Source organism: Gymnodraco acuticeps, unplaced genomic scaffold (genome assembly GCF_902827175.1).
Source record: "Gymnodraco acuticeps unplaced genomic scaffold, fGymAcu1.1, whole genome shotgun sequence".
NCBI classification, from domain to species: Eukaryota; Metazoa; Chordata; class Actinopteri; order Perciformes; family Bathydraconidae; genus Gymnodraco; species Gymnodraco acuticeps.
Window position 1 is genome coordinate 594,055 of NW_022990235.1, and position 22,291 is coordinate 616,345.

General features: G+C 40.8%; 1 protein-coding gene across 6 annotated transcripts in view; it reads right to left on the reverse strand.

The window, feature by feature from the left end:
* Positions 1-22,291, reverse strand: part of pax7a (paired box 7a) — a 43,632-nt gene that overhangs the window by 15,721 nt on the left and 5,620 nt on the right. For all 6 annotated transcript variants that reach the window (XM_034219201.1, XM_034219199.1, XM_034219204.1 and 3 more), the window contains 2 exons: positions 7,121-7,320; positions 359-524 (listed from right to left, as the gene is read on the reverse strand). In XM_034219201.1, coding sequence (XP_034075092.1) covers positions 359-524; positions 7,121-7,320 — 366 coding nt within the window. The remainder of the gene's footprint in view (positions 1-358; positions 525-7,120; positions 7,321-22,291) is intronic.

A 22,291-nucleotide genomic window follows, 5' to 3' on the forward strand; every position in this document is an offset into this window, starting at 1 on the left:
GCTTTTTGCAAATTAATAACGATAGAAAAGATGTTAGTGGCACATGCCTCTATGTCTTTTGTCTCTTTGCATACAAAAATATGGCAAATGAGAGAAGTGACCTGACCTTGTTATGGACAGTAAAATAAGTGATGGTTAGTTTCCATTCCACTGTGACAAAGATGGAATTGTAAACATAACTACTTGCTGCATGGTTCTTATATGCTGCACATGTTTCATATATAATCTATAATTGTATTAACATGAAATAAAGATGGCATACCACAAATAAATAGGACTAATGTAATATTTACTTAAATTAGATTTAACTCAAAAGTACAGTATGTTTTCAGATGGAAATATTATCCGTTAGTCTTACCCTGTGATAGCGTGGTCCCGGGGTAGCCGGATTCTTGTAGCTGGTATGTGGGTAAATTTGGCATCCCTGTGGGGGGGAATCCTCCAGGAAGCAGGTGGTTAAAAGCCGCTAGCTGGTTGGCCCCGGCCTGTTTGCGCCACCGAGCTCGCCTGTTGCTAAACCAAACCTGAGAAGAGAAACAAAACACACAACTTAAAATCAAAGCACACTTCAAACCTTTTTTTCAACTACTTTAGCTTTGACAGCTGAGCTTGTGCAGGTTTGTAGTTGTTTTTGTTTTATTCTTCATTTACTTATACTGTATTTGTGCTGTGAGAATTTGACTGCAGTAGACCCTCAGTAGCGTCTGCTAGTTCCTGACACCTGTGATTAATCTTCCAGTTAGTATGAGTGCCGTTGCTGGTGTTGGTGGAGCGAGTCCCTGTGGGAGCGTCCATAGAGGCTCAGTGGTCCGTCCCTGTTGTTCTTAAGTGGCTGAAGCTGTGATCTGTGTAAACAGGCTGCCCTAAGCCCACTTCAGAGGGGAGAAGTCATTTAAAGGTCAGAGGTAGGCCACTACCCTCCACACACCTCAAGCATGTTTGTGAAGCTATTGGATGCTTGAAGAGAGACCATCACTTCTCCAGAGACAGCCCATCCGCTGCCGTGCTGTTTCAGTGTGGTTGTTTTTAAAGCTTTAAAGTCAGTTTAAAGAGTAAGAAAATGTATTTAACTTTAGAGTGAAGACAGAGAGTTCCAAGGCTGCAAATAGCTAAATGTTCACAAAATGAGCAGGACCAAAGCGCAGACAGACACACACAATGTCAATCCCCTGAATGAAAAGGGGAACAAAATAGGACGCTTTTGAACCACAAAGATTTACACATTTTAAAAAGGCTTCTGCTTCAACAAAACATGAATATAATCAGGCCCTTTTGAAAAGAGCCAGCAACCTGTTCCATTTAACCAAGACAAGGCCCGGGCTTCACTGTGTGCTAAGGGTTGAAGGACATTGATCTATGCCTCGCACAGGCAATTCATCAGAGTTTAATACACTGTCAGCGCAGTTCATCTACTGTTGTGTTTCAAACGGCCCAAGCTATTGTGAGAGCACATGAAAGAGGGGGACAAAAGCCCCTCCATACGCCACGGAGAACAGTGGACACAAAGAGGGGGCGTCCCTTTTAAACAGGTCTTAAAGAGGGACACTTTCAAGGGGACTTACACAGCGACATACTCACTGCTTCTCGGGGACTGCCTCTTTTTGTACACACAAACATACATATAAACTGTTATAGGCCTACAAGGGATCTCAGCCCAATGGAGATCTTAATTTGAATGTGGTTCTTTTCCCACACTGTCGAAACCTCTGCAAAGACCAGGTGGGTTTTTTGTGCTAAAGATTGGTTTAGTCTTGACCAAGAAAAGAAATGGGATGCAACAGGCGATGACTCTCTGGGGCAAACCTCAAACAACGCAACTGGAAAACCAACAGGAAATCTTTATCGCAAGCCTGATTACTTCCAAAGACCCCGTTTGAATCCTTCAATCAGCGATTCCAAAACAAATGTGGAGAGTGGCTCCAGTGAAATTTCTGCTATTGGGATGTAGTGGAGCGTGATCCAAGGTCTGAACTAAGCTCCTACTGCGCCAGACAAACAGCTGCCTGCCTGGGGGAGGGGGGCACGGGTACACCCCTTTCTTCCACACACTCCCCTTCACCCCACCCCGCAGTGCCACTTCACCTCCGACCTCATCCACTCACCCCACCCCTCTTTTATGTTCACTTTAACTTCCTTCCCCCGTTGTCATCCAAGCTTAGGAAGGAGGTGTTCCATCATGGCATGACACAAAATACTTAAACGTTGAAGTCCTCTTCTTTTAACACTTTCCTTTCCTCACTGATGCATTTCAGTTTACTCCTAATGTTTCCAGTTCTTATGTAGATTAATTTGCAGATGCATCACCTCAATGCTTATATCCTTTCATTTAAAATGTAATTTACTTTGCAAATTAGTAGACTTTAAACAATTATTTGTTGGTCTTTTAAGAGCCTCAGTTCAACGTTAACTACATAAATTACCAAACAGTCTGCGGCTTTGTTGAGTTAGTTAGCACAAAAGCAGAGTGTGTGCCTCCACTTTAATATATGGGCAGAGGCTGCTGACTGAGTGGACAATTGGCTGTCTCCCGGCACAGACTGGGATAAACAGTGGCGATGCACACGCACACAATTGCCCATACGCTATCACACACATGCATACATAACATACACACATCGGCTCTCACATAGACTAACACACAGCCTGAAGCTGAGGATTTGAGCCTGCGCTCTGGAACCTGATCACAAAGTCACCTTGGACCACTTGGATTCTCCCCTGCTCTCCCCAATCCGGTTTAATTCTCTGCAGTACAGAGAGCTGCAGCGCTCCTCCATGTCTCCCTACCTACAAGTGTGAATTCATGTGGCTCACTTCTGTTTTCTTTTCACGGACTAAAAGGTTTCTCTGCATGCAGTGCACTTGGATGAGTCGGCACTGCATCTCTTTTGGGGAAGGTTTTGGGAGGAAGAGAGGATGGAAGAGCAGTAACCCATCTTACAGAAGTCAGTCTTAGCCCTGCTTGGGAAACAATAGAAGAAGACTTTGTGAAAGACATATTTGGAGGAGGGTGAAGGTTGTTTTAGTTCTGGAAGAAGGTCTATTTGCAAACCTCAAACCTGCAATCGGATAACACACATTCACAGTTTTAGTCTTCATTTCGGTGGCTTGCATCGCTTCATTGCATTTAATCTTTAGCCGATCAAGTGGAATTTTGCATTTTCTTATCGCTTATCTGTGATAATACGCACTCGCAAACATTGTGGATGTGTGACACTATCCTGCACTGCAGTAAAAATCTCTCTCTGTTGTTTCTCTTAAATAGGATCACTCATATTTCAGAATTTCCCGTTCAGACAATCCTCCATGAATTATTTTGTCACTGAATGTGTGACGCCTTTCAGGAGCCAATTTGCAACATTCGGTAGATGAATACCAAGAGCCGAGATAATGACAAAACAAAATGTGCTGCTGACTTCATATCCACAACAACACCGAGGGGTGATGCAACCAGCCTCAACATACAAATCCTCTTCTGTCTCATACCACGCAATACACCCCCCGTCCTCCCTCCTTCCCCTCTTCTTTCCCCTCTCTCTCTCTGATTCCCTCCCTGCTTGCCTTCCAGACTGGCACTATGCTAATTAAAGTAGCTAGGAGTGTGAATTTGAGAGGAGAGTGGGATTAGCTTGATAAGTATCAGGAGTACAGAAGCACTGTACCAAAGTCATTTAAATTCTAATAATAAGAAACTGTTAGAACATTCACACTGATGCATTGCAACAATTTCTCCCCTACAATCTACACAAATCCTATTTATTCCTTTATGAAACATAAACCCATACTGGCGGGAATACAGTTGCCTGTTGGGTTTGGTTGTCACCACTCAGCTCCATTGTGATGTTCTCTCTTGCCGCTGGTACTTGACTGATATTATAACAATCAGGAAACTGTGTAGTACCTCCTGATACCTCCCAATGGGATTATATTTCCACTAGCTGTGTTGAAAACTGGTATGAAAGCATCAGCATGAATTTGCCTGTACTGGTCCGTCACATAAAGCTATGAAGACCAGCACAAAGTCTCCATATAGCTCCTCTCTCAGTGCTCATTCCATTGCATCAACAGGCCACAGATAAAGAGAGAAACTTTTACCAAATTGATTTGCACCCTTCGTAAAAAGCAATGCTTATACCTTATTAGATTCCACTAATAGCTACATGCAGAATGTTTATTGGCAATGAAAGAGGATCTATGTGACAGATTCAGTAAAGCAAGCCAGAGGCAGCATGCTGAGATGAGGAGCCTCAGGAGTCACTCTTTTAGAAAACTTCAGTCTAAATAGAGGAGATTGTAATTTGCTTCATCTGTGAACGCTGATTTACAGCGGCCCACAGCCTATTGCCTGCACCCCCTCCCCTCAGCTACACCCCACCAGGTCCACTTTGCTGAGGGACACAAGTGATGCCCTTTCTCTAATAGCTCACTGAATGGCTCTGCTGCCTGCTCCCGTTAGAACTGAGGGGTTATCAGATGGAAAGTGGCAGCACACACTGCATCAGCGGAGCACGTACTGAAGGTAGACTTGGCAGGATCCCTTCCCACTGAGACGGCCTGGAACTAATTGCAGAGAGATACGGATCATATCCCACAATTTGTCAGTTGGGGTGATAAAACCATCGCAGGGCTCATGGTGGTGAAGAAGCGCTGGTAGCTCTGCTGAAAGGGGCAGCAGGGCTGATAAAGATGGATGGTGAAAGGGTCTTAAAATGGCAGGCGAGGGCAAACACAAGGGAGTAAGCTCTGTTTATGAGTTTAGGTTGTGAGTCAGCGCTAAGCCAAACACTCATCACTTCCATAAGAAACTAGCAGTTTAATTTATAACACGGCTTCGGGCTCAGGCGTTTGAATGCCGGGTGCAGCAGTGTTTGCACCTCATAAGTTCAGTTTAACTCTGAACCTGGAAAACTGCACACATTAACACTATGTTTAATGAGAAATGGGAAGCAGTGGACCATGACCTCAGACACACATTTGAGTTCAAATATGAGTCTGAAGGATCATCGACACCCCCCCTGCTTATACTTTCTCTCGCCCCAAACACCAGTTGGTCTGCGACAGACATCTGGAAGATGCGTCATTGCAGATGTGCTGCAGAAGCTTTGCTCTCGGGCCAAAGGGTCTCCTCTCTCCTGCCTGGTGATGGGCACCCTTGTGAAAGCCCAGCTGGTGGACATTTCCAGAACGATGTGTTGCAAACCATCAAATTCAAATTAAACACATTTCTTCAAGATTGAATTTATCTTGATTTATTTATTCATTAAAGGGTGCGATGTTTGTATGAAATTTCCACTCGTTCAACTTAAAAGCAGTGATAACCTAAAGATGTTTTGCTACAAAACAATCAGACTTAGGTGAGAGTTAAAGACACCCATCCCTCCTTTACCAAACTTCGGCGCATCTTTATTTATTTTGGCTACCAGAGCCCCTTTCTTCGTAACCTTCTCAGAATTAAGTTTAAGTTGACCTTTTGAGAATTTCAAAGCCTTTAAGAATTAGATTACGAGGCAAACAGCATTATCAAATTATAGCCATGACTCAAATTCCTCAAGTTTTCACATGACATCATTTAAGTCTATTATCCAACAGTAAACACACAGCAGTCACTCCGTCTCTTTTCTTTCACGAGCTTTCATGTTTAGATATTTTTGTCAAGCTCCAAAAATGCACAGATGATTTGACAAGAATAGATGTTGTTTAAAAATGTATTACTGTCCTTTATGATTACTTTAAATTGCACAAGATTGATGCATTTGTGCATGGCTTTAATTATAAGCTTTTTAAGTTAAGCAATATATGTGGTTTGTACAGTGATGTGTATTTATTCAATCATATTAGGATTGTTGGAACTAAATCTACAAAATGCTAAATCAAATTTAGTTTATATATATTTCTTATCAGAATGTAATAGAGAATATTTTTAAGAGAAATTATTCATGCTTTCAGTTTTTCCATGTCATGCTCAAATTTACCTCTTAAGATAAAATATTGCCTTATAATAGCCATGCAAGACATTTCTCCTCCCTTGAGTGAGGCATTAAACACTCATATAAACACATATAAGACATCCTTTGCGTGTTGGGGGGTTTCAAGATGGACAAAGACATGTGTGGAATTAGTTACCCCGACTGCATGTTTGTAGTGTGATGAACAGTTAGCATGCGGTGAGGAGTTTGGGGGGTTCAGAGGGAGTGTGAACCACTGTGGTAAGAGGATAGGGGTGCCCCAGACCTTTTCTCTTTTTTTTTTTTTTTTACTAGCAGCTGATTGATTAATGTTGTTGTCGGGGCATAGGGTCCCTGGAGAGGATGAGGAGCCCTGTGTGATATGTGGAGGGTTTTACAAGCAGCGGCGAGCTTGAAAGTGATGGGATGAGATCCTGGCCAAAGGCCGAAATGAGAAATCCATCAGGAATGCATTCCCTTTTTCTCCTCGTTTTTTTTTTCTCCTTCTCCCCGTCTGTGGAAGAACAGCTGCTGCTATAACTCTACTGTACATATCTTCCTTCAATCTAACATGCACCCAGGCTGTCCGACAGACCCAGGCTGTCCGACAGACAGGTTACTGAGTCTGAGGTGTGAAGATAGGGAGCGTTTCTCCTAAACATTTAGAACATTAGGGCCAATAATAAGCAGCAAACTACTTTATATGCACAGAAAAATACAGTTAAAAGAGAGGCAGCCTTCTAACAAACAAAGTTTACTTTCTCAGAGTATCAAACATAGTGCTTTTTGCCGTCTTTTAAATTGATTTTGCTGTTCAAGCCTAAACAAGGTAAAACATTGTGAGCCTCTTCTTCTGCAAGAGTGTTTACAGTTAGCTTGAGTCCAATTGTGTTTAAAGCAATGATTAAACCTTAAACCAGATAACAAGTTCTTATAGAAAATATATATTATACGGACATTCATTATTCATATTATTATTATTATTATATGCATGGCAATTCCTTTATACGTATTTGGATGGAGGCAGAAATCTCAGATGCTTCAAAACTTGGGAAAATGCAAGTCAAACTTTCTGCAATGCTATATTCCACAATATGTATGTATATGTTTTAATAACGTGGGTGAACTGATATGCAGGCATGCCACATCACAATTCTCTCTTGTTCTGGGTGTCTCACCTGTACTCTGGCCTCTGTGAGTTTTGTCCTCTGAGCGAGCTCCTCTCTGGTGTAGATGTCTGGGTAATGTGTCCTTTCGAAGGCCTTCTCCAGCTCATCCAGCTGCTCAGCGGTGAAGGTGGTACGACTGCGTCTCTGCTTCCTCTTTAGGGGCAGGTCGGGCTCCGAATCTACATCTGAACCTTCGTCTGTGCGGTTAGCTGAGGTGAAGAAAAAGAGACAGAGGGCATCTGTGTGATCATGGAATGAAATCAAGTTAAAGAGTGTTTTGTGTAATTTAACTGAGGGGTGTTTGTAGAAAATAGCATCAAATGTGAGCTGCAACTGATCAAGAAGGAGCTTTAACAGCATTATCTGCATTTTGGAGCCTCTTTTGTTGCTCCAGAGAGCGGGACCGGCAACACAGAGGATTGCAATGACAGCTACTCTCTCTGAATATACAACTGGGAGAATATTATCTTAATCTGTGGATATTTATTTAATATAGAGAAGGGCCTGATACACAATCCGGCCTCTGAGAGGGGCCCCAGAGGCAGTGCAGGCAGAGAGCTGAAGGGGCGCGGGGGTGTCGGTGGGTAGAGGGGTTAATCTGCACAGGCCACCTTGCTGCTCCTCACCCTGCTTTTCTCTCTCATTGGCCCAGGGCACACTGCTCATACACAGCTCAGCCAAAGTGTGTAAAATAGAACACAATATCACACCAAAACCATTCAGTCCCATGTGTTTCCATCTGCTGTCATTAAATGAATTAGAACATATTTTACATTACTTTTTAGGCATTCAACTAAGCTGAATTTTTGCTCGAGGAATATAGATACTGCACAAAGCTGTACAATCCAGGCCGACAGGGAAATGTTTGACAGCAAATACGCATTACCATTGCACATTACCATTATAACTGCATTTAGAAAATTGCATCATTTTCACCTCCTCTGCATGTCTATTCAAACTACATGGCCCTTTTCATTTCATGTCATAAAATTCATATTTTCATAATTTCCTCATTGAGACATTGACAAGGCGGTGTGATGTGCCAGTGTTGCTCTAGGCCTAGTTGGATTGCATCATGCACAGTCCAGAAAGTGTGGGAGAGGGGAAATAAAGGGAGATATTGAAGGAGAGGGTGTAAGAAGAGATTTCTGCTTATGACAGAGGCCCTTCGCTATTCAGCTCCAATAAAAACTATAATGCTCACCTGAATGTCTCACCCGAGTGAGTGCCTACCGTCTAATTCATTGTTTAACAGCTTCAATCTCTGTTTTTAGCTCACTTCAGTCAAACCTTTGAACATAAGTGGACAAAAGAATACTCAAACCTTGCCTCCAAATAACAACTGCGAGAACAAAAGAGCAACAGAGCTGGCGGAGTCTCAAGGCCAGCTCCAGAGTTTAATTAAACAAGGAATTATGGGATTATATGGAGACTATCATTACAGGCCACTCTATGAGTCTTCTACGAACATTTTTGTCCCCCTGAGCTCATGCTCAATGATTCTCTGCGGATTACATGTGGCCGCAGGACATGAGGCCGCATTCATTAAATCAATTCTTCAGTCTTATCCTTTTTAATAAAGATTGATTCTTGAAGCACGGGCTCACTCTCCTGCAGAACACCCTTGAACATACAAAGTTGAATATGTACATACACCACATATCCCTTTGTTGGTTTTCATGAGGATGCGTATATCCATTTGCCCAGTAACTCGCCATGACGACACTTGAGACCAGCCCAGCAGTCTGCAGATCACTTTCCAAAGTCACCTCTGTGTCCTACAGGGAGACGAGGGGGCCGGAGTAGACACATACTCAAGGGGCTCTGAGTAAGGCTTCTCCTCCTCAAATTATTTTCTTTTCCCCTCCTTTGTTTGAGGTGCTTTCACAGACTTTACATTGCAAGTAGACTGCTGTGGCAATCAGTGTCACATTTAGCATGCTATCAGGCTAATGACTGATAAACCTAAGCAGACAATAGCTTGTACTGCTGCTCTCCATTAAGCCGACAGAGACAACACATCTGCTCTTGTACATGAACCAGAAGCACAAGGTCAACAGCCGTGCCTGTAATGAGCGAGGAAAAATGGAAAATGGCACACGCAGCACCGGGCCAACTGGGAATTGGTTTTGGATGTAAACCTCATCTATATGCCGACTACATTTGGCGAATAGAGGAAAGAAAATACATTAAAATACATGGCTGAGCTCCATGTTATTGTAAAAAGAAATGAGTCTGACACGGATTCCTTTTTAACTTCCAGCGTGTTACAATAGTCGGTTGAAGAACGATTATTCACAAACTGGATTGTATAAATGATTTTTTTCTGTCCGTTTTCTCGACAACAGGGACATTACAATCTTAATTGTAAGTCTCTTTTTCCCCTCACACATGTGGGCCAATGTTAACAATCAAATACAAAATAAGACTTATCGCACAAAATCCCTGCAGGGCTGTCGAGGTCATTTCCTTAATGGTCTCTCGGCACAAAAAGGTACATTTTGATTACACCTTCCTAAAATACGACGACGCTAATACCATTCACAGGTTCATTGGATATTGATAACCCACTCATGCCTTGTTTCATTACTTATCATCCAATTAGAATCTAATTATGTCCCATCCAGTGGGCATGATTACTGCCGTGTACTCTCCCTGCAGGGGCCCTCTGAGGTTTTTCCTCAATATTGATTTAAAAGCGCACCTATTATGAATAGGAGTTAATCAGGTTTACACATTGCTTTGTCTAGGTTCTCCATTAAGATTAGAAATAACACCTGGGAATTGTTTAAATAATAGCTATCTTAAACTAAATTGAAATGAATGTCATAACTTGTGAAAGAGATGTTTTCAATACAGGAGATGGTTTAAAAAGGTCTTATTGGAAATGAATAATTACTGACTTATTGTTAATGGTTCTGAATATAATTGACAAAACACTTGGGCGTTACAAACCCGAAAAACACATTTTGGCTGCACAGTTGATGAACAATAACATTTACAGTGATTAACAGTTGATAACGTTAATGTAGTTGATGTCATAGTATAATATCACTAATGATGTGGAGAACCACAAAATCCCACCCTGGTGTCACTCATCTGTAATGGTCTTTTAATTCTGACCAGACCTTTTAGATAAAACTGAGTCCTTACTCTTGAAGGACTTGTGCTGCTAGTAAATAGTCTTAAGGTTACTATGAGGTTTAAAGCCTGCTCTCCCCCTGATACTCCTCTGCTGACCCCACAGACAGACCCCTCAGACTACAGATGGGATCCTCATCATCAGCCCGGTTCCTAAAAACCCCTCCCCTTTTCTTATTGACCCCCTCCCAACCTCCTCTTCTTCCCTTCTTCTCCCTCCAACCCCTCAGACTCCTGCAATCCTCCACCTTTACCCCCGAGACGCTGAGGTAATGCTGATTAAACAGACAGCTGGCTGCTCAATGCCGGCAATTAGCCAAGTGATCTGTAAGGTTACAGATTTACGATTCAGAACAACGGCAATAAACTTCATCGCTACCAGGTTGTTGAAAAATGTGGCTAAATACGTGCATCTGAACCTTGTTCTCAGTGAAAATTCCCCAAACTATGTTCTGGAGTAAATGTCCACGATTAAGCATCGCAATGAATATTAGAAGTAAAACTTGATATATGAAAAACATTAAATTGAGCCATTATATGAATATCACAAAGAAAAAAGTTGAATGGGTAGATATCCATAATTTTAAGAGGTGTATCAGTATCGAGAAAAAAATCTATCATGAAAAAAAATAGAATCATTTAAAAAAATAGACACATTGACAAAACGTAAATGTTATTTTGCAAGTGTAAAAGATGAACAAAAAAAAATGTCTTTCTCTTAGTGAAAATATAATGTAACAATAATTAGAAGTTGCAAGTTACTTGTTTAAAAATAACAGCCCGGTGCAGTTGTCAGGTGTTTTATCCTTTATCTCTGACTCACCTATGAGCAGTATTAGCTTAAAGTAAATCAGCGCTCATCCTAGCCAGACTGTCTCTGATATCATAACCCATGGCCTCAATATCAGCCATACCTTTGCAAACTATCCAAGACAGAGGGACAAAAACAGACAGGGCTTTGGCAGTGCAGCATTAGCTCATAATGGCTCATTTTGAAAAGCATATTAGTTCCAGCATAATTACAATCAGGCCTCACGCTCTGTGTTTTGAAGGCATTCACAGGACCAGCCTCTGAGCACCGAGTCACACCAGTTGACTGTGACTGACAGCAGATTTAGTTTAAAATGCTGTTTTTTCCTCCCTCTTTTTTCCCCACAAGACAAAAATAACACCGCGTCTTTTCTCCCTGTTTATGTTGACTTGTTTATTTTGTGCCTACCTTTTGTCGTAGTTGATACTGCAATTATACTTTTTGTCAGTCAGAGGGGGTGAATATCAAAAGGACTAATTATGCAAACAGGCCTGTGATAAGAGGCATCTGCCTGAGATGGGATCTGCTATCTCTGACATGCATCTGTCTCTATGCTGTCTTTGCTGCTCCAGGCCTGCATATAAACAGCCCTGCCTGTCCCCAGGACTGCATGCGATTCAACCACCAACACTGGAGTGGAGGGATGTTTCGGGGGCGGGGGGGATCGTGCTGCAACATCAAATAACTAACAACTTCCAAATTTGCATTTCTCTGAGAATGTTGCGCGTCTCTGCTTAATGCACTTGCCTGTTCATCCCAAAGGGGTTGCCAAGTCAAAGGAGGCATGTGATTCAAGGCATTTACCGAAGGATGTATCTGAGATAGGAACCTTATGTGAATACAAGATAGATGACAGCGATAACCAGAATGGTTTAAAGACACATTCTTTATGAATAATCTCTTCCTGTAGTTATCTGCATGCAAGTGAAAAACAAAAACTTTATAAGCGAGCATAGCTTTTGCATAATTGGATATTCCTCATATATATATTAGATTGAAATATTTAGATACAAACAAACTAACAATTTGTTAAAAGACTTTATATGTGGAAAAATCAAGTTAACTGTTTACTTGGTTTGGTAACATGCCAAAATGCATCATCAATTTCCTCTGGTTGTCAGTGACCTTCTCTGGGCCGTAATATGACATTTAGCTGAAATTGAATCTGGATGAGATTTGTAACTTTACATAAGGATATTAAAACTCTAACGTCTATCAGAAATTACATCATGCTAAGCTCACCTTTATGGACGATGTCACTGGATTCAGATTTATCTCATGCCTATCATGTCAATTACCAGTTTGTTGCTGGTGGCCGTGGGCCAAGGACCAGGCACACTTGGCCAACAATCTATTTCAAGTGGTAAGAAAAGTCAAGCAGGAAAGGAAAGCAGAAGCGAAGTAAAGCTCTATAGTTTGTGTACAACTTCAAGTTCCTTATTTCTTTTTGTACGTAAAAAGTGAATAAAACGTCTAACAGACTAAACAACTATCTGATGAAATAAGACCAAACACCGCACCTCTCACTAACAGTGTCAGAGTTTGAGGCTATTTTACACATTCCAGGAAAATTCCAATACTTTTCTTCCCTTGTCTCTCGGACAGAATCACATTCTTTAGAGAAAGAGTAGGGGGCTTGAAAAAGAGGCGAAAAAGGCAAGGGACGAAGAATGATGGGAGGCTCTATAATCTTTGGCTCTCACAACAAACAATTAGCCCCCTTTTCTCTGTTTGAGGTGGGGAGAAAGTGGGAGAGAGGAGGGAGGATGGGGGAGACGCAAGAGAAAGCAGAGGAGACTGAGAGGGAGAAGCAGCGAGAGCGATGCTCTTTTATGGCTCTTGTCATATGGATGAAGGCGCGGCGCGTCCATGAGAGCGCACGCTCACCTTCAACAACAGGGCGTCCACTGGGCCTCCCGGCCTTTTCAGCCCAGAGAGACGAGCTCCTCGGGGGGCCATTAGAGCATGAATAGGGGCCTGACAGCCCTGTGCAGCTCCGCAGGGCATCCATAAACGCTGACATATTGACTCCCCATGCCTCTGCGCTGCCTGAGTGTGAAAGCTTGAAGGGTGGGATTCTTTCCCTTTAATACTCTAAAACTAGGATTTTAAACAATATGATTATGTTATAATTATTTGTTTTTAGATATACTTAATATAGTCTTTCTTTAATTCTTTAGATATTAAAGCAACTCTAAAAGTATACATATGTTAGACATCGTCATTTACACAAAGCAAAATACCACATGTGTAAATTCACTGGCAAAATCATCAACTAATACTTTTACTGTGGAAGTTTTTGGGAAAAAGGATACTAAGAAGATCTAACAGAGCCTTGAAGACTTGCAAGGATACAACATGTAAACCTTGTTAGGACTGTTGCCCCCTCTCTTTGCTTCGCACCAGATTCTCTCTTCTGTCGAGCAGAATGTCACCGCCTGAGCTCGAGTCTTTGCTAATTGAGGTCACAGAGAAAGTAATGAAATTAACAGAGAGCACAAGAAAGTAAAAAGGAGCCCATGGGGGTCTTTGCCAAATGGCACTGGAGCCAGAGCCTTGGTCCCCCAGCAAAAAGCTCTAAAAACCTACGCAGGAAATCAAACAGTAACGTCTCAGGGCTATGAGCCGAGGTCTCCTGGAGGAACAAATCATTTTCTCAACAAAGCCAAAGAGAGATTACTTGGCACAGTATAGGAATGCACAGCGCACATTTTTATGTGCCCGAGGGAAGTTTCCTAATTTTCTGGACATGGTTGGGCAGCAAATATTGTGAAAAAGTTTGTGTGATATTGAGGACACTCAAAAGGACAGAAGAGTTATTGGAAACTTAAATAGAAACTCAGGACTTGTGTTAATAACGCCTCCGCAAAAACTACATATATTTGAATAATTGGCAGGTTTCTCTTTTTTTAAAAACCCACTTCATTTACCTGAATGTTTTAAAGCTCAAATGGCCTTTTGGCTACTGATTTAAGTCTGAATATTATCGTATTACTGTGAACCCTGACATTGAGACATCTCTATAATTGGATTAAATGGAAAACAGTATTGATGGTTTTTAAAACTTCAGAAGAATGTCTCCGTAATCATTCAATTTGAAACTATTAAACACAATTAAAAAATACTATCATCTCCCACTTTGTTCGTAAACTGACAGTGGATTTGAAAGTAAACAATCTGTCTCTTTCTATAAAACAATTTAATGAAGATTTCCTGTAAAGAGCCTTTTACTAGGCACAGTGAAGCATTACAATGCTTGGCATTAATTTCTGCAATCCCTCCATATTAAGGGGATGTAATGTGGCACAGTAGCAAAGCTTTTCATAGTGAGACTACATGTTCCCCAAGGAGAGAATGACTGACGATGCAGAAATAAGCCCATTAGTTGAAAATAGCGGACAACATTTGAAGTTGTTATTTAGTCGGCAAGGACAGGAGCTCCACCCCACTGTTTGGACAACCGCTTACACATTTTAACTTGGTGGAAAAAACACATTTCCGATTTGCAACACTTAGGGAACATGTTTATTGTCTTTGTGGATTTGAAAAAACATGCACAATTAAAACAAATGAATATTTCAGTGGTGAAGCACATCAAGAGCATAAAATGTGAAATGTTCTGGCCCTGAATAGCATGGCCTAATGGCGATTTTTAAACTAGCAGACCATGGTCAATGTTTCTCATTCATCACTGAGGGAGAGCATGGGCGCACTGTGCTAAACGTAATTACTGTTGCACATTATGTGGGCTATTCCTGTATTGTAATAAAATTAGCCAGAAATGCCTTTTGTCTTTTCTAATGCAGCTCCATGGTAACCAGTGGATGGTCATAATGCAACACACTGTCGCCGATCTGTGCCAGCTGTCAGAGTTTGACAACCTTAGGTGGCAAGGCGAATTGGGGGAAACTACATTTCTTTCAATAAATGATGTGGCTCTGACCTGCTCATCCATTGCACAATTTAACATGGACATAATAAAGCTTTAGATGTCCTGATTTACTGTATACTCATTTGTGTGAGCCTTCAGCTTTATTGTTTGGCAGGATAACAATGGTTTAATCACCAAGAGAAAAATCAGTTCCTGCCAAAGGTCCCGCTTATTATTCCCACTGTTCATCTTAAAATGTTCACTAAGATTACCTCAGACAGGCAGGAAATTCAATTACACTATATATATTTCTCAAGCTAAATAGTGGGGTTTAACATGATACGTTTAACCAAAACAGATCAACATAATGACAGGATTGCAAGACTAAATACAAAAAAATATCTGATTTAATTACAATCACTCATCACAATGAATATCTCTTGACTACCGAAGTGAAGCAAATGTAACAAAATGTTAAATGTGGGCCTTAATGTTGTAGGATATTTGTTGCAGTTATGAAAAACAAGCTTTAACATGGTTTACAAAGGACAGTATAGTTCATTTTACACAAAAGAGTCATAAATACAAGATGGTACTGATTTCTCTACTGGGCAAGATAATATTTGGTTAAAGGAAGGAAAATTGGAAATTGCACGCCATTACTTGACTCAAGATTGATGCAAACTACATAAATAAGCAGAATAATTACTGGAGGATCTTTCACAAAATATTAGGCCTTTGTCGTTCTTGACAGCCGGCAACAACATTTATGTTGTTTGGTAGATAACTTATTAGTTGAAGTGACGATGATTTATGGAATTACATGGTTAAATAAATGTAGCTTGAAGCGAAAATTACTCTGTGAACTGTCTGTCCCCATTGGCAATTCACCTCGTCGAGACACAAACTAAAAAACTGAACGTTATGTTTTACCTAAGTCTGGGTTTGGGGCTTCTTCTCTCTGTTGTGTAATGTCCTTAATGCCTTGAATGCTCAGAATCATTTTATTGCTCGTTGACATTGTTATTGGTGCTTTCTGACAACAGGCACCATTGTCTGCAGGGGTCATGAGGTCAGTTAATTACGCTTGTTTATTGCAGCAAAACGATGTCAGCTTCTCTAGTAATGTGTGCAGGACTACTTCACCAGGAGGTTTGTTTCAGCAGATGTTACCTGAATTGAACTGGTTGTATTTTTTTCTTTCTGCAGGCCAGGAGCAAATATGCCAAGAGGACATCTCAAAGCAATTAAATGAGATTTCTTTCCAATAACTATAGGTTTTTCCCATTAGAACCTTTGAAACTAATCTCCCGCAATGAGAACACTTGTCTCTCCTCCTGGCAGGGCTGAGCATCAGCAGTGAGAGATAAATAAATGGCCTTTAAAAAAACATTGACCCTCTTGTCAAGACACATATCCACTCGAGAGCAGCAACAGTACACATGTCAACTCATTCTCGTCCCATTTCCTCTGCTCTCTTTGCTAAGACACTCCTGTCTAATGAAAGAGAGGGGCTGCAATCCCACAGGGTTAAGCAGAGCTCTGTCACCACTGAGTGTTGTTTCCCCTGCGGACAGCCCCGTCGTCGTCCACTATCAAAGGTAATACCAACCAATCAGGATTCATTACAACACAAAATCTATGAAAGAACTGCCCACTGCAAGTGAATTCGCCAACAAACACACAACTGCCCGGGAGAAGAAAACAGGCCTCCCAGGGAGCCCCCTCCAAACTAAATTGGATTGCCAATACGGCCCACAGACGTTTGCGAAGTCGAGAAAAACAATGGAGCAGAAAATAAATACTCCAAAGCCACAATGATGGCTCCACTTGGTAAACTAACACAGTATTGATCGTCTTCTTTTTTTGTTTGTTTAGAAAAGCCTCATCCCTGCTAATAGCTGTCTGAGAGTGTAATCTCTCCCTTGTCCTCCCCCTCCTCTCCTCCCCCTCCACATTCCCTATTATGTGGCTCCTTTCAGCACGCCTCAAATAGTTTAGGTTCAGTGTCGCACTGGGGTACGGGGCATGGGACTGGGGACCAATTGTTTGCTAATGTTGACACCTGCCAGAGCAGGCTTGGTCTATTTGGGGCCCGCCAAGCTGCAAACTGGATGCTCCCCCTCTTTAGCAAGATTAAGTGTGGGTTGCTGGGGTCACAAATCACTGGACTCCCTCTGATGTTGTGAGGCACAGAGCCAGAGACTGAGAGGACTAAAAGAGAAAGCTGGAGAGGGAGGGACAGAGGAGGGAAGAGGGATAAAGAGTGACAGTCTATTGTTTACTGAAAAGGAGGGGAATAATGTATCTTCTTGAGTGCGCGTAACCAGTGTTCCCCATTCAAAATAAGAGAGAAAAATATCAACAGTGAATCCACGTTGTCAAAGCATACAGTTTGCCTTTCTTTCTGTCTCCTTTTGGGTGCATAGATGATCAGGAATACTAGAAAGCCTTTCGTTTGAAATTCAACACAAACAGGGAAGACCAATTGTCACACTCTGCTCTTGGTTTCCAAATAACAGCTTGTGCAATTTCCACACCCAAAGTATAACATTAACAGGAGGAGAAAATAGAAAGCAAGGTATTAAACCATCTGCTTTTATTATGATTCACAGGACAGACGTTCTTTGGCTTGCATTTCACCAAATTTGATGCAGTTAAAAAACTATCTCTGTTCTTCAGGAATAAATAAACATGAAGACATACTCTGTTTTGATAAACTACAACTTCCTCGGAGGAAAGTCCAAAACAAATATATCTTCTTTTAATTGTTTTAAGCACACATTTAGTGCAAAACCAAAGGGTAATTTGGCGTGTCCATGACAGACACTGCCCAGCTCCTTCTCCTCCCCCTTTCCTTTGCAGATGTACATTAATGCAGGAAAAGGGAGAGATCTGGGCTGCTGCAGAAGCACCCTCTCCCTTTAAAACCGCTGCTGTCCAGCCTGATCGTGTCAGTTTGAAGGCCCCTATTCAAAAGTATTCATGCATCTGCCTTTGAGGCACAATAGCAGCTAGTTTATAAACTGTCTGCCCATGCACCCAAAGGCTTTAGTTCTTATTGTTTTCAGCCCCTTAATAAACTTTTTGGAGGAGTTCATCAACTTGCCTGAATAGTCTATGCAGCAAGTCTCAAGACAGAAAATAACAGAAAGGTCTTTTCTCCTCCCTCTTCTTTCTCTCGTCCTTTTCTAGTGGCTGTTCGTCTAACAATGGTGAGAGTAGGCTGTCAGACATCACAGGGCTTTTTTGTACCAATACAAGATTCAATAAAAGTGGCCCAAGACCATTGTAGTTTCACTTTAGCACAAATGTTACTCTTAGCTTGACAATGATCCAAAAATGTGTTGCCAAAATAAAATGAGAATCCCAAAATATATATATATATAAAAATGTAATTTTCAGAATTAAGAGAAAATATTTTGATATAAATAAAAAATCCTGTTTTATTATATTTATCAAATACATTTTAAGATTTTAGTTAACATTTCTATATCTTTAATTTCAAAGACTGCCTGGCACCTGCTAGACAGGCAGAAATGATGGGATGCAATAAAATGTAATTTTGGCTGTAAGCCATTAATCCACTGTTACACCTTTAAACTCTGTGGAGAAACAAAATTAGCCAAACTTAAAAGTATTTAATAGACGTCTGCTCTAATTAATTTCATACCTAATTAAAGCAAGGCTACAGTCTATGAAGGCTGGCCTGTTTAGCCTGCTGGATGGCCATAATTGAAGTAATAGCGGAAAAAAGGGCCTGGTTAGAAAATAAAACCCCGCAGCGGTCCAATTCAACAACATCCATCCAACCACGCTGCAAACCCCCCCCCCTCCACCTCCACCATCTGACCCAAAAAGGCCTTATTGGCTGCCCCGGACCAACCACCTACTGTTTCCCAGCGATGCACTCTGTGCGTTTTAACACCCTAATTAGATGTGACAAGTTCAACGAGCTGGTTCCAGGGGAGGAAAAGCTGGGCAGGTTATGATTTCCGAGTCAGACTCACAGGGGAATCTCTGGACAGCTGATTCCTGTCAGCCTCATTCATCTTCTTCCAGCCAATTAAACTTCAGTGCTAACAAAGCGGTGGCAATTTGTGGAATTCATTTAACGCCTCAAGTGGAAATGTAAATGTTTGGGGCGATCGCAGTATGGCTGGTAAAATTATAATAATAATAACAATAATAATAACAATAGAAATAATAATCATTTTAATAATAATAATTCAACTTAAATAAGATATTTACCATAATATATGCATTTATATTTTACAATGTCAGATTTTTAAGTTGGGGTTGTTAATCATATCAACCAAAATACGGTATAATGTATAACATTGTGAGGGCAATATTTACCAGAACAGTTATCAACACTAATCACATTTCCCAAAATAAAAAACTTAATTTACTGCTAGAAACATTATAATATACCAACAAACTGACAACTCAAATAGCTCATTTAAAAAACATAAGCAATTTAAGACATTTCAAAATGAATTACTTGAAGAAAGAATTTTGTGGTGAAAAAAACTAGGCCTACTCAACGTGTTATTATTAATTTCCACACCTGTTGACATGAGTGTGATGCACGTGAAAAAGCTGTGTGCATTTGCGCGAGAATGGAGTGAGAGAAAAAAGAGAGGACGAGAGAGAGAGAGAAACTTAAAAAAAAAAAGAAAAGATGAGGATTCTCTATTTCTTTTGGACTACCGCCCTGCAGGCAGGATCCCGGAGCCCCATAGTGAGAATTGGCGAAATAAAACACAGACCGAAATGAGAGACGCGCTGAAACACCCTACTGCTGCGACAGGATACCTGGAGGGCAACGCTTCCTCTTTAATTTGTCTCATATGGTTTGAGACCCCCAACCAGACATTCAATCCTCAGAGTCTGCGTAAGCCTATGAGTTTAATTCTCGATGGTGAAATTATATGCTATAATTAAATGTTGTATCATTTAAAAATGTTCGGTGGCATAGAGGCATCTTATCAACGTGGTCTACATCGGCTTCATCCTTGTTATCACATTAATAGTAACAACATCTAAAAAAGGCCTATCAGCATTTGTGGGGGAAATAGCAGGCTAAACAAAGGGCACCTATGGGTTTACAGCTTATTCTGATATATTCGAGCAGGAAATGTTAACCTTGAAATGCTACTATCTGCGCTTAACAATGTGTGATCATAACCCCATAAATGAGGGGAGAAATTGAATCCTTTTAAGTTATTAAGCAGGAAAGGATTATAAACTCGTCTTTATAAATGAGCTATAAATCCCCATGTCTTCCTCTGTACACTTTTAAATTTCCCACAAGAATCTGGAGACGAAAGATTGCCCCATTTCAAGAGCCCCACAAGAGATGGAAAAATCATTTTTGTTCCCAGATAGGGAGTCGTCCCACATGGTAAGCGCCACTTTAATTAATAGACAGCCTTGAGAGGTATCACTGTCAGCCGGGATAATGGTGGCAGAGCCACTGTTTGTGCGTCCATGAATATTTCTGATGTGATCAAAGTCAAATGCCAGCACAGAATGAATTTAAGCCTACTCCATTTTTTTTTTGCTTAATGCTGCCGACACTTCAAGCTCCAGACACTGAAACGTCTCTACAGTATATGGTAGGCCTACAAGCTTAAACTGCACTCCTTTAAATTGATGCATTACTCATTACTCATAAGCAATGGGTTTCATGTTATTATGTTGCACGGTTTGCCCATGTTACCTTGCTGGAACCAATAGGCTAATTTGTTACACTAGTAGTAACTCCTCACCATAAGAACATCGCAATATGTCATTAGCGACAAATTACACCACCGTTTTGCATTTAAAAAAACGACATGCAAAATAAAAACGACACAATTTCGTTCTGGTGCAATTTAAAATTCGCTCAATAATCGTAATGTTTTGCTAATATTGAGGGTGATATTGAGCAGCCATTTCTGATGGTTTGTTACAATCATACACATATAGATGACAAGTAACAATAATGTATGCTACACCATCTGAACAATGAAAACAAAACAGAAACATATCCTTTAGATTCAGAGATGGTCAACCAAAGATGCAGCAGTCTTTACAACGAAAGTGAGCAAATCTATATAAATATATTTATGCAATGTGAACATTGTAGTTATTATACACATAACGCAAGTGTTGTTAAAGCAAATGAATGCTGTTAAAATGTTAATGTTTTACTCAATATTTAATAATAGGCACTATATTTTTCTGCCCTCATTAATTGTATTGATTTACTGTAAATACAAATAGCCCTAAGATTATTAATGTTATTATTATTATTATTATTATTATTATTATTATTATTATTATTATGGATGATGATGATGTTGCGTCTTTCAGCTCCTGCCCCCTCTATAAGAATAAATGAAGGCCTACCGATGTAAATTCCAGTGAAATGTGGCTTGAGTGGCTGCGGGGACAGGGGAGGTTAATCCGAGTTTAATGCAGTGAAGCACAGCGCAGGGTCTGGGCTATGATGGGTATGTTATCTCTGCCCAACATTTGGGTCTCCCTCAATTTCCACCCAGCCAAATAGCTGCGAGAAAGTGCAGATGGAGTCACTCTCAATGCCTGAGGAAAAAACGTTATTAATAGCTAAATAACTTCCCCATACTTTCACTGAATCTCTCTCACACACTGTTCCAGATGGATTTGTTTGAAGTGGTCTCTCGCTTCATTCCCCTGTCCTTCTCATTCAGCACGGCTTTAGACCCGAAATATAGCTACATTATATTACCATACACTTAGAGACTGTGTGTGCGTGTGCGTGCGTGTTTGTGACGTGGGGAAGGGGCAGCTTTTCACACATTTGATACTTGGGGGGATTTGATTCGAGTTGATAATAACAGCAGAAATGTATTACTTTTTGTGTTTTAAAAGAAACCATAAATTGACCTGTGAGTGGAGGATAAACCGGAATAAAAAAATATAGGCCTACACCGTTTTAAGGGATTTTTTTTTGACGTAATTTAACAAACATCTACTGATAAATGACAGCACATGCTCAAACGGGGAGAAAATAAGTCTAGATAATTATATTCTCAATAATATATATTTTTTAAGCTGTGGGAGGAAATACGCATAACACCCATTCCAAAAACAAATACTGTTTCTCTGAATATAAAAGCCTCTTTTTAGCAGTCCTAACCTCTTTGGTCTGTCACACTTCCTCACACCTCTCCGCTGCTCTGTCACTTTCCCTCCCTGATGCTCGGAAATAATCCCAGTTGACATCTGTTTAATTAGATTGAGGACCTCAGGTAATCCTGCGATTTGCTGAAGTGTCCATCGCCTGTCTCCACCTCGGTTGACGGTCAGGTTGGTTGCGTCAGAGAGG